The sequence below is a fragment of the Gobius niger genome, assembly GCF_951799975.1.
Source record: "Gobius niger genome assembly, chromosome: 9".
Classification (NCBI taxonomy): Eukaryota; Metazoa; Chordata; class Actinopteri; order Gobiiformes; family Gobiidae; genus Gobius; species Gobius niger.
The window spans coordinates 7708302-7721818 of NC_136860.1; the positions used below are offsets into that span (position 1 = coordinate 7708302).

Here is a 13517-nt window from a genome sequence, read left to right on the forward strand (position 1 = left end):
GGCAGTTATTACGTTATCTGTTTTATGCTTCATTCCAGCTTTGTAATGTACTTTTGGACACTTTCTCCTTGGTGTTTGTTGTAGCATGAACAGAAACGCAGTTCTACTCGGCCTAAATACCTCTTAACGTGTGCTGTCATACAAAATGACAGTTTGGTGCATCATTGCCCTGGGGCAGACAGATGGATGCACACTCAGGCAGTTTGGGTGGGACACAACAACACTTGACCGGCCCATGCCCCACTTTTCATCCACACAGACACATTGTCTTTCACTCACAAGGACCACGACCTCAAAGAAAAATGACTGTATTGAACAAGCATGTTAGTAATGAAGGTGAATAATGTTATGCTGCGGTTTAGGGGCTTCGTATGAGACGAGCTCTCGGGCTTTCATCTCCACTGACCTAAACGATAGAAGGGAATGGAATAAGGGATGGAGGGGCATGTAAATGGGAACATTGAGGAGAGACTGAGGAGAGCAGAGCTGCGGGAACATATGTTGGTTAGGAGGTGGCTTGCTGAATCGGTTCACATCATCAGAGATGGTCCTTTTTATTTAATATGTGATAATTCTACACAATTCTACCCTAACAACTAGTATTTTATTGTGAGACAGAGCTGGCTTTAAGGTTTTAAGCATAAATAAAGGCATGAGGTACAATTTAAACCTCTGCTACTCGAAGGTTTCGTAGAACTAACCACCGACCCATGGCCCTTTACCCCGTGTACGCTCCAATATGTGGCCCCCCATGAACACCCCTGCCCTAAATGTTTTTTCCTGTGCTTGTTTACTCTTTATTAATATTGCCTGCAATACTCAAACCATCCACCAGGGGGTCCTGCAGCACCCTCAGCACCCTGTGTTCCCACGGCCTTAGAGGAGAGGGACCGGGAAGTGTTTACAGGATGGAGAGCGGAAAGGGTGTACGTGTACGTGAGGTGTGGTCCGGCTTCCGACCTTAAAATAACACACTTATCTACATTAAAGCCGTACTGCGTAACATTTCATCAGCGGTGGGTCGTTCTCAGTTACTTTTACTCAAGTACAATTACTTCAGTAGCTTTATGAAATAATTGTACATGTTTTGTTTCTCATAATTTATGTCACGACTGAATCATAACTCAGACATTTACGTCCAAACAGTGACTCAGTACTCACATTACTCAAAATAGCATTTGCCCCAGGTACTTCTATTTACTCTTACGCAATCATTATTTTGGTCACTCCTTTATACTACTTCTTAAGTCAAATTCAAAGCAACGTTAATCTTAATAATAAAAAGTTAATATTTTAGCTACCCTACCCACCTCTGCAGTTGATCCAATAAACAGAATCAAATTCCAGCATTTAGGTCATGTCATGCATGTGTCCAAAAATACTTTGCAAAGTCGGAATAAAGGATAATTTGTGTAAAATGTGTAAAAGTCACAAATATGCTTCATTTAACTTTGGCAGTTATTTAAAATCTTTTCATATGCAAGAGTTTAATTATTTTACACTATGTTGTCGTTGAATAGAGCTCATTATAAGCTGTCTTTTATTTGATTATCTCTGTTTTACCCTAAATAATTTCATGTTCTTTATGTCATCATGTTCCTTCACCATGAGTGAAACCACAGTAGTCTATGCCAGGGAAGAACCATTGACAGTGGAAGAACCCTTTCACTTTATGCAACTCCATCACCACACCTAGTGGCAACACATGGAATGACGTGCTTCAGAAGTAACATTTAGGGCACAGTACTTTTATTTTCATTGTCCATATTTATTATTCATAATTGTATTGACTAAAATGTGAAACTCAGCGCAGCTCTCACAGACAGCTATTTTGTATTGACATTTACATGAATAATTTAACTTTTCAATATAGTTGTGTTGTTATTATGTCTTTTAAAACAGTGATTCCCAACCTTTTGTATGGAGTAACCCCTGTTTTATATTTGCCTTTATGTCCTTCATCACAATTTATTACAAAAATATATACAGTGGGGGAAAAAAAGTATTTGGTCAGTTCCCCACAGACTTTTTATTGGATTTTGGCCAAATACTTTTTTTCCCCCACTGTATGATTAGTCCTTAATCTCGTCAAAATTGTTGCAAAATTAGTTCTCACGTGAAATGTGAATCTTTTGTGACCATTTTGGGTCTCGGACCTCAGGTTGGGAATCAGTGCTTGAACACGTTCCTGTCGATGTGCACTGTATGACAATTGTGAAAGCTAGATATGTGTGTCTTTTGATATCAGCACTTATTTCTGTTCTTAAACATTGTATTTTATTTGTTCTTTGATTTTGTACATTTTCAAGGCTATACGCCCCTTCGAGAATATTAAATGACCTGCGTAAAAAAGATGTGAATGTCCTGGATTTTGTTGCGTACTAAACAGAACCCAGAAGTGTCTGTTCTCAACAATCCACTTCTCCATAGATGTTATCTTACATTATAAAACATACAGTCTAATGTCAATTCAAATGTGCCCAAAGCAGATGGTAAACCACAATTAGGATGTATGTGCTGATATATGATTATACTATAGATGGTATGAAAGGTTTTAATCCTATTTTTAATGGATAATAGCAATCATAGTTTTGCTTCAGTGAGGTTTGTTTACGTTTCCATTCGTGACATTGTGAAAGTTGCACAGAGTTCTGATTTCTCATGGTCAAATTGGGAAGCTCCATTGGTTAAGGTAATAGAATGGTAAATAGAATGGTAAAAATCCCATTCATAATCACCACAGAGTAGACAGTTCAAACAATTCAAATATTAAGGCGAGACACTGCAGGTGAATAGGGAAAAAATGTATATTTACAGATTTGCTGTAGATCACTGGCATCAATGTAAGAAAAAAATGCATTGCAAGTTTTCTGTCATTGTATCTTTTCATATAAGAACAAGGTGTTTTATGCCTAAAAATGCCCCAAATTTCCCATCTTTTCGGCGACGAAATCTGAATAATGGACAGAGCTACATTCAAATTTATGGTTTCATTTTATTGATGAATGAGTGACCAAGACTTTCTCAGAGGGGATTTTGGATTTCTTGCTTAGTTTTAAAATCAGCTGTTTTTTTAGTGGAAAAATTTGAATTTAATTTTCGCCTTATTTTTTTGACATTCAAAACTCAATAAATGGGGCTTAGGGATTAAATAATAAAAAATCCCTCTGAAAAAATCTTCCAAATATTGTTCAGTCCGAGGCTGGAAAATGTGAAGTCTTTAGGTCCGACTGACGTGGACATAGTGTCGCCACAATGACAGAAAAATGTGTTTTGAGAAAAAAGCCCTTGAAATTGCGTTCTCCCATATAAGTCTATGGGAGAACATTGAATCAGCGCAATATTTAAACATGTTTTTTGAAGATTAGGCATATTTTCTGTTTCCGGGTGAAAGTTTATATGTTCAGAGACCAATTTGGCCCAAAACCTGAAAACTGAAAAAATTGAGTTTTGCCTGTAGTGTCTCCCCTTAAGAGTTTATAACTTAAAAGTAAGATGGAGGCTAATCAGCACTGTGCTAGATGGCTATACTGACCATCACGTGGCTATTTTACTAAGAAAATATGAAATATTACATGAAAATATGGCAGAATGTTGGACTGTGGACCACTGCTGTTTTCCCTGCGATGTTGTGCCATTCTTGTGAAGAGAGGTTGCTTGGTTTCACGTATGTAGTGCCCAGTGGGTCGGTAATGGGTCGTCTACACCCAGGGGCAGCTGCCACCCATATTAAAGGTCTTGCCAACCAAGCTGCCATGTCATGGGGTCATCTGCTCTAAAAGCTACTTGGTGCTTACGGAGGCTCACTCTCAGTTAGTGCTGTATCACTTTTAGGGTTAATTTTGTCAGACACTAGGGTTTGATGTTGAAAAAATGTTGAAATCTTTACCTTTACATGTTTCAGCCGCCAACTGCAGGCCGTCCTCAGAAGTGTCACCAGCGTGCGGTGACTCAGAGCTGTGGGAACTTATTTTGGCTAGGGGGTGCTGAGGGACAAGATTGACCTGAAAAATGCTTTCTCTGAGGTTATTTCCTATTTAATAATATATATATGTGATACACAAACCCCCCTCCTGGAACCGCCACCTTAGCGTGGTGGAGGGGTTTGAGCGCCCGAATGATCCTGGAGCTCTGTTGTCGGGGACTTCGTGCCCCTGGTAGGGTCTCCCAGGGCAAACTGGTCCTAGGTGACGGGTCAGACAAAGAGCGGTTCAGAAGCCCCTTATGAGAGACCATCAGGCCCGGTTAAAATCGTGAGGCCGTCCTCCCGTGGACCCACCACCTGCAGGAGGAGCCATAAAGGGCTGGTGCAATGTGATCTGGGCAGCTCCAACAGCTGCCCCCACGACCCGGTGTACAATCGAAACAGACGGCTTGTCGAGTTGCACTACTTCTCGTTGCTGCGCATGTGCGGAACTATCGAGTCATTTTACATTCAGCCATCGAGTTCCGCTTTTTCAGCAAATAACATGATTTCATAAATTTTACTGTCGAATTAGGCAGTCTATTCTACATGTAATTAGTAAATGACGTAGCTGCTAAAACAATTTGCCTTTAAATATCTGTCTGTTGAAAATATAGGCTTAAAAACAAAAAAAGTACAAGTTTTGTCAATAATCAGAAAGCATGACCGTTTAAATGTAATAAAAGTTGCTGAGGAAAGAGTCGTCTGCTCTTTTATGTAATATTATGCAAGACAAAGTTTACCAGCTGTTAATAACTCGTTTTTAAAGAGAAACAAAGACATGTGCACATGCGCACTGATACTGTCAGTGCAGCTTGACAAAGAAGTGCATTTCGACGTTACACCGGCAACGGACAAGTGGAAGAAAATGGATGGATGGATGGATGGATGGATGGATGGATGGATACACAAACCATCCACCAGTGGGTGCTGCAGCACCCTCAGCACTCTGGGTTTCCACGGCCTTGCGGTGTTGTGTCACTTACCAGCTGTTCTTACTTCTGAGGCGTGACCAGTCTGACGGTCCCAACAGGTCTGACAGACTGGTCACGCCCCCTGCCGCCCTGTGGGACAGGAGGAACGCTCCCTCGTCACGGTTGATGGTGTCGGTGCTCCGTTTCCTCATTTTTATAGCTTCTTTTATCCAGCGCTTTAATTAGTTAGTACTGTTTTGACAGGATCTGAGTTAGGTGTTTTAAATGTTGTAATCTGTAAAGCACTTTGTGATAGGCTACCTTACGGTATGAAAAGCGCTTTCTAAATAAAGTTTGATTGAGGTGCTTAAATTATGGACAATGCTACTATTTGTGTATTATTTTGGGGGCTCGGCCTGCATCGAAGTTTGCTTCGATCGTTTGCTATAAACATTCGACATTGTAAAATGTGTAGCCACCCCAGAAATGGTTCCTGACCCAGCTCTCCACCCCTGTCTACACCCAGTGCCTCAGTAGAGCAGAAAAAAGACCTGCTAGTTGAGTGATGCTGTAAACAACAGCAGGGATGTTTGGCAGTTTTGGGTCCTCCTCTTGGGAGTGTAACCTGGGTCTTCTTTAGACCGTTCCAGTTGTGTCTTTTCTGACATAAAGAGCTAAGAAGAAGCTTCTGTGATTAGAAGCAAAACATCCTGAACTTTACCAACACCCGGTCCAGATATGATTTCACTTTTCTACGATTCATCCAGCAGGGGGCAGACGTGTCTCAGCCTTGCCCATGCCTCGCCCTCACATCAGCCCGCGTGCTCCTCTCACGCGCACACACACAGCTAGGTGCCACGAGCCCGATGTGAAAGCTCGCGCGCGCGTGCTGCTGCTGCTGCTGCTGCTGTGACGCAATGGCGACTGCGCCGTGGGAAGCCAGCGGAGGGAGGGAGGGAGCGAGGAGGAGTTGAATGAGTTGTGGCGAGACTTCAGCGGCAGTAGGACCCCCGCCTGCACTGAAGGCTGGCTGCGGCTCTGGCTGCCCTCTCCGCGGGCACACACTCACAGACGCAGCGCTCTGACCCGGCCGTGCCAGCCGTGCACATGTCTGTCTACCAGCGGGCAGGGGTGTTAGCCTGGGAGCTAGCCGTGTCATGACGCGAGGGCACACGTTTCTGGATCACGGCACATCTGCAGCAGCGAGACGAAGGAAGGAGCACCACCCTGTTCCCGAGTCAGGAGGAATCTATTCTCTTTTCTCTCGCGTCGTAACGAGGCGTGGACGGGCTGTCACCTCTGGCGGATCCGGGGACCTGTTTGTCTGGGATTTATAACCAGGACCTAACCAGGACTTTGCCAGGTTTAAACTTGGTCAGAATGAGATGAATGAGTGAACCCGTTCTAAACCGAGCACCAGTCATTAGACCATTGTTAAGTTGTAAAGGTGTAAATCAGGTCTGAACCGGGACTAAACCACTGGACCAGGACTAGGCAAAGTAAAAAAAAAAAAAAAAACAGGACTTGTCTCCGTAGAGCGTTACCCTCCCACACCTGGCGGGTTTTTGTTATTCTGTGCGTGGACCTATTTATTGAGGATTTTGCACCGGGATTTAAACCAGGACTCGAGCGGGAATAAACCATGACTGAAACAAGTTGAAACCGGCAACTAAACAACAAATGAATCTGTTCTCTATCACTGAATCTTTTGCAGAAGCTGGACCAAACCAGAACTAAACTGGGACAAACTAGGGCTGGGTTTTGCCAACCACTTTACGACTCGTACCGGTACGGCGTCCGTAATACCATAGGCCCACATCTCCCGACAAATAAGAAAAAATAGCTTATTCTGCTGAATACGGATATCGAGTTGTTGCAGTAGTTTGCGTGTATTGATACGCTCTAAAATAACACAATGATTTGCGTGTCAAGTGGCTCGATATGATACGCGTATTGTCAAGCACTCCGTGACGATAACATTGCCGGTACGATACATCAGCTGAACCAGGTCTACTTATGTGGGTTTAAACCGGGGCCATTAAACTGTAACTAAACTGATTCAAAACCAGGACTGCGCCACTTTTAAACCCTTTGGCCAGTGCGTGTCTTCATACACCTGGTGACCCTGTGGACCGTTCCGTATAGAGCTCAGACCAACTAAACGATGTCTAACCCAGGTCTGAACGAGGAGTAAAACCGGGACAAAGCCAGGTCTTCTAAAGCTCGTACGTCGCCCGCAGCTGGACCTATCCCGAGACTTCTCCGCAGCAGGAGCGCCATGGCCGAGAGGGGCTCCTCCGCTGGGGGGCTGTCTGTGATGCTGGAGCCCAGTGCGGCCGCCGTGGGGATGACCCTGCCCTCGGAGGTCCGGGAGAAGCTGGCGGAGCTGGAGCTGGAGCTGTCTGAAGGTAAGAGGCTGCGTGAAGAGCTAGTCACTGATGAGACGTTTTTGAGACAACAGCCATTCCCAAGGTCTGGGACATCGTGGCCTCCTTATCTAATAATAATATATAATAATATATTTGCTCTATTCTGAGGATTTTGTTATTATTTTACAGCTAAAATTACATAAAGGGTAACATTGAGTAATGATTGTAGGCTAAATACTGGTTTAAAGTGTAATTCAGCAAAGAATTATAATTTTTCTTTTGTAAACAAGCTTTGGGGGCCCCCCTGCAGGTCCTCTGAGGCCCCTGAGAGGGCCCCGTGCCCCAGTTTGGGAACCACTGCTCTACAAGATTATATAGAAATTGCTGTACAATATCAAGTTTATCGCCAATGTCAAGAAACGGCGGAAGAATTGGGGTAAGAAAATGGGGAAATGTTGTGAAAACCGTGTTTGCAGTACATTTTTGCATATTTCTGCCTATTTGTGAAAATATCACTAAGAAAGTTCATACAAATATTAAGGCATTCATTTTTGTCTATTTAGCTCAGCTCTAGTCCAGGCTAAGACTAATACCAAAAATAGGGCTTACAAATGACAAACCTAATAAAGATAAAAGTAGCCTAAACTGGCCTGAAGGGCATATGTTTACATGTTCTTAAAGCAGTACTAAGTAACATGTTTACCTTAATAAATCCTTTTAGTAGTCCCTGTGGGGGTAATACAAGGGTTTATGGGATGATTGGAGGGTCTTTCATCTCCCCCTGGTGTCTCTGGCCAGAAAACCATGTTTGCAACTTGACTGCCACCGGTCTGGAGAAAGCAATACACACTAATGAAATCACGAAGAAGAAGCTAACATGCTAACGGGCAAAGCTAACTGCGGGCTAACGTCACTTTAAACAGTATTTACAGCCAGGTTTGAGTGAAAAAAAATATTTCCATTGTATAATTGGATGCAAAGTAACCCTCTCTCCCTTCGCCTTTTCTGTCAGCGTCGTATTTACTCTCCAAGACAATTAAAAATCGTAACTTGCTACTACACCTGCAGTTGCGCTTATGGCCTCCAACAAATTGTACACTTTACGTTCCTAAGACGTCAGAAACTGTTTTTTTCTCTGTGTTAGTGTGTTTATCATAACAATAATTATATTAAAACATCTGCACTCGAAGATTACACAAGTCACAGAGATAAACCAAAGGATCCATGGTTCCTCCTTGCTGAACCATTCTCTCCTGGACCAAATGCCTGATATGTTTGTCATTTTTCTCACATTTGTTGTCAGTCGGGTTTATGAAGCGAGCTATTGTTCAAACAACGTTTTCCATGGCTGGATTTGAAATCTGTCTTTGCAGACTGACACGCCCATGACTTGTATTAGTCTTTATCATTTGCTTGACCATTGTACATGATGCTTTAAACCTTTTCTCACACTTGTCTGGTAGTTGCTGCTCGTTTTCATGCGTAGGCGGCAAACTTCATTGTGCAAAAACATTATGTTCAGTGGTTAAACTGGAGTCGTCAGGTGAACTAAAGCTTGGGTGTCTTGTTGAGCTGTGGAGCTTTAGAAGAAGCTTTTCTGAAGAATGTCCTTGGGGTGAGAGACATATGGCTAATGTTAATGGTGAGAAAAAGCGCACCTGTCGTGGGCTCACCTTTGTTTGACCCCATTTGTGTGTTTGCTCTTCTATTCTATGGTGCAGTAGTTCTCAAACGCATCGCACTTGGCTTTACTTTACTAGAGTAGACCAAGATCAAATCTGGACTAAACCAAGTCGGACAAAGCGATAAAGTTCATCAAAACTTCATTAGATGCCGATATTGTCAGCCAATTTTTTCATCGTCTATAATCCTGTGCATGATGCTTCAAAAGTGTCAAATGTGTCAATGTTGAACTGTAACTGCAGGAGCTGATTTATTAAAGACATAGGGATCATTTATTCAGGTCATTTAGTAGGTAATTCAGAGGGAGTCTGTTTGAAAGTCAAAAACCGTCAGATTTCATAGCATAAACTGGCACATCTCTATATGTCATGGTCAAGCAAAAGTCTGTAACATAAAATATATAAAGTATGATCCAAGCATCCTTGGTGTACAAACTTGTGAATGTAAACTTAAATGGGAACGTAGGCTGGAACTGGTACATTTCAAAGTTGTTACTACAATTTGTAAACTCAGAAATGATCAGAGTGATTTTAGATTCAAGCAATACCTGATTTTTTCCCCCCCTCCTTTAGTGACATTTTATAATTTTATGAACTCTCAGGCTGGTTTTCTAGCATTTCTGTGACAATGACTGACTGAAAAGTGTCCCTGCAAGTTGTGAAATGTGTTTAAAGTTGCCCCTGTGAAGAATTGGAATACTACAAATATCCCAATCCCCCCCCCCCATTTAAAACAAAAAATGTTTTTTATTTTTTGAATATGAATCGATTTGACCCACCAACGATCGATTTTTAAATCAAATCGATTTTTTCCCCAACCCTAACCATATTCATTTAGTGACCTCCTCTTTCATTCAATTTGTAATTTTTTTTTTTCCCAAATATTTTTTTAATTAATTTTCATATAACAACAAACATAATAATATAATAGAAAAAATACAATAAAAAAAATATGTACAGTATCACTCGCACACACATTCACACCATCAGAGACCTGCACTTATCACAGAAATAAAGTATACATATTACTGTGTAAAGTTTTAAGTTACAAGAAATTCAAATTCCAAAATAATAATACAAAATAAAAATAAATTAAAAATAAAGCAAAAAGTGGTATGTCCCTACTTTACAGATGATATAATAATCATGTATGGCTCCCATAATTCTGCAAAGTCCTTCATTTTACCCTTGGAGATATAAGTCAGTCTCTCCAGTCCGATACACTCTGAAAGTTCTTTCAATTTGTAGAAATTAAAAGAAAAATCAGGTCAACACTTTTTGGAATATCAAAATGGCCTCTTTTATCAACTTTTCTTTCTAAAATTACCGTCGCAAATATGTAGCATCCCTAGGACTAATGATTGAAAAACATGCAAACCTGTCATGAGCACTTAAATCCCAAACTATTTCTGAATGAGAACTCTTTTACTACTTTCCCAGGCCTTCCTTCCTTCCTTCCTTCCTTCCTTCCTTTAGTTCCCAATCATCAAATGAAATTGGCAGGCTTCGAGCAACGAACATTTTAATGAACAATTTTTCGAAACTAATTTGCAGCAACACGAGGCAATTCAAGGTCATGAAATTGCTCGGAGACTAAATGATCATTATTTCAACATTGTCACTTTCTCGTGAGCGCTGAAAGGTTTGGAAAACGTTTCAAACTTACCGGGACGTGGTCTTGATGCACTGGGCCGTTGTGCCATGCAGCTGACGTTGCATGCATCGGCTGACTCACACACGTGGAGCTGGCATTTAGAAACATTATGCAACATTATCCAGGGGAATGTCAGGCTGGTCTGTTACACTCCGCCACATACGCCGTAATTATTCAAAGCAGGCTAGTAGGAACAGCAACACAGAGCAGCGTGTTAAACAGGACATGTCATGCATAATTGCGGCACATGAGCGTTGCTTTTTCATATTTTTTAGCTCAAAGTAATGTGGAGTTAAGTGTGGAGAGGATAGAGACACATTAGACACATTTTTTTCAATTTTTTCCCCTAAATTTCCTTTTTTTCCTAATTTTCCCCCAGTTTTTTTACCAGTTTTTTTGCCCAATTTTCCCCCAATTCTAATTTTTTCCCCCCAAATTTCCCCACCAATTTTTTCATTTTTTTCTCAATTTTTTCCCATATTATTTTCTTATTTTTATTTTTGTTTAATTCCCCAAATTTTTCCCAAATTAAACCACATTTTTCCATTTGTTTTTCCCAATTTGTCCCAGTTTTTTTTAAATTTGGATGACCAACAGCATCAAAATTTCAATATAAAGATTTTGTATTTTTTGTATCTAAGTTGTTGAACGCTCTCTGCAGGCAGCGGTGGGAATGTCCAACTATTGAAGCCAACAGCATGCTGACAAATTGTTAGCGCCGAGATTTGATTCCAACTTGTATTAATTCCTAATTTATTTGAACATATTAAACCTCTTCACCCCTGCCTTAACCAAGTGCATTTTCTCTAGTTCAGCTATACCCAAATCTCAAAGGGACAGCGTATAGGCCAGACCTACAAAACACATCAAAACTGATCTTTTTTCTTGCAATGTTGCCATGTTGTAGTTACTGTTTTTTCATTGCTTTTTTGTTGCGCTTTTGTAACATTTTCGCCACATTTTCTGTTACTCTTTTGTCACTTTTTTGGCTCTTTTGTGATGTTTTTGTTGCATTTTTGTCACTTTTTCATCTCATTTCTGTTTTGTTTTTTTTCATTGTCTTTTTTTCAAGAAGCTTTTCAATTTGGGTAAAGCCAAACGAGAAAATGTGCTCAGTTCAGGTGGGGGTTAAGAGGTTTACATCGCTCGACTTTAGGGCTGAAACAACTAATCGATTAGTCGACGACTAATTGATTATTGAAATAGTCAACAACTATTTTAGTAATCGATTAATCGTTTTCTGGTTCACACAGACTCAAATAGAGCAAAAAATGCATGAAAATATAGTATTTTTGATGAAAACCTACTTTGTTTTAATAGCAGCTGTATGTAGTACACTTTGTACATTGTAAATTTCATGAATATCTGTTTGTGTCTCATCCAATCAGAAGCAGAATTGGCACCAAGAGCCTCCAACAAACATTTACTTTACGTTTACTCCATCAACACGTCCTCAAGCGGATCCACTTTAGCGTATGTGATAAAAAAATGGAAAAAATAACATTTTCCTACACCATTCATAGCCAATCGATTAATCGTAAATAAAGTCGATAGATAGTTAGTTGCAGCCCTACTCGACTTTTTGCAGATGAAGATGAATGATCACAAAGTGGAAATCATCTGTAGGTTTCCTGTGAGTTTTACACATTTCCTTTACTCAAACGTTGCTTGTTGTGTCCAGTTTGCTTTTGAATATCCAACATCCTCTCATTCATCAGCTTGAAAATGTTACGCACAGTAAATGCAGTGAGCGTTTTATTGTCTGTGGCTTAAAAAAAGATCTGGGCCTTAAAACAGCATTAAAAAGCCTTAAATTTGACCCACTGCTACCTCTATGAACCCTGGAACTGAAAACATACATGACAATTGCAATACTTCAGATAATGTGCAATTGTACTGTATTTTGCTGTTGTTTTATGTTGTGAGGCAGCACTCAAACTGACTTGAAGGATTGTTCCTCAGCCCGCGGTGCTCTCGATAAGCACATCCCTGTCTGTGGAGTCTAATGGAATAGACATGTTTTCAGCTGTAATCTATATCTGTGCACTCCTTCCTGCCGCGGCGCTCACTTCCCGTTCTGTCCAGGAAGATAACACTATCTCCAGCTCACGACACCTCAGTGTTTCCCCTCTCGTACGTACGGAACAAAGCACATGGCATTTGGGGATTTAAATGGGGAAGTGGAGGTGGAACATAACAAAGCACTTTGAAGGACTAGCCCCAACTTGGCACTGTTGCACTGAGCTGCCGTGAAATCCAGTTAATGGGTCAAATAATGATGGAAGTATTGAAATCAGAAAGGAAATTTGCACAGTGCTTTCACAAACCTGTTCAAGTTGCTTGAGGCCAACTCTGTGGCTTCACTCCAGTAGCCATGCAGAGGGGAAAATGGATAAAAAAAAGAATGTACTTCATGGTCCGCTGGCTGGAGTCTGGGTGTGGGAGCCCCATGTGAAGAACAAACGTCATCAAGTGATTGTTCAAAATTGGACAAAAAACCCCAAACAAAAATACCGTCACAGCCGTCCTTTCGAGTAAAAATCAGACAATTCATACACAACATTAACAAATCATAATAAAATGCAAAGTTCACGCGTCAGGCTGATTTTTCTTTTTACCACATATTTTTATGGCTCAGAAAGAAAGTTATCGTACAAAAGAAAAAAAGCCAGGTATAGTGTGCAGGATCGTGATGTCATATCGCTAAGGGATTAGCAGCAGCCTTTTTCCATGATAAACTAATGTAGATAAACAAAAAATATATAGTTAAACTGCAGACTTTAAGCTTTAAGTTGATGCTATTTACACCCAAATTGGATGAACTGTGTAGGAATTACAAGCGTTTTTTTGTGAGCCTCACACTTTTCAAGGGACCAAAAGTAATGGGACAAAGCCACAATTATAAATCAAACATTTTTCTTTTTAATATTTGGT

General features: G+C 40.8%; 1 protein-coding gene across 3 annotated transcripts in view; it reads left to right on the top strand.

Moving 5' to 3' along the window:
* Window positions 1-6798: 6798 nt before the first annotated feature.
* Window positions 6799-13517, top strand: part of dip2a (disco-interacting protein 2 homolog A) — a 142671-nt gene continuing 135952 nt past the window's right edge. For all 3 annotated transcript variants that reach the window (XM_079562822.1, XM_079562823.1, XM_079562824.1), the window contains exon 1: window positions 6799-7286. In XM_079562822.1, the coding sequence (XP_079418948.1) occupies window positions 7157-7286 (130 nt within the window). In that variant the 5' untranslated portion in view covers window positions 6799-7156. The remainder of the gene's footprint in view (window positions 7287-13517) is intronic.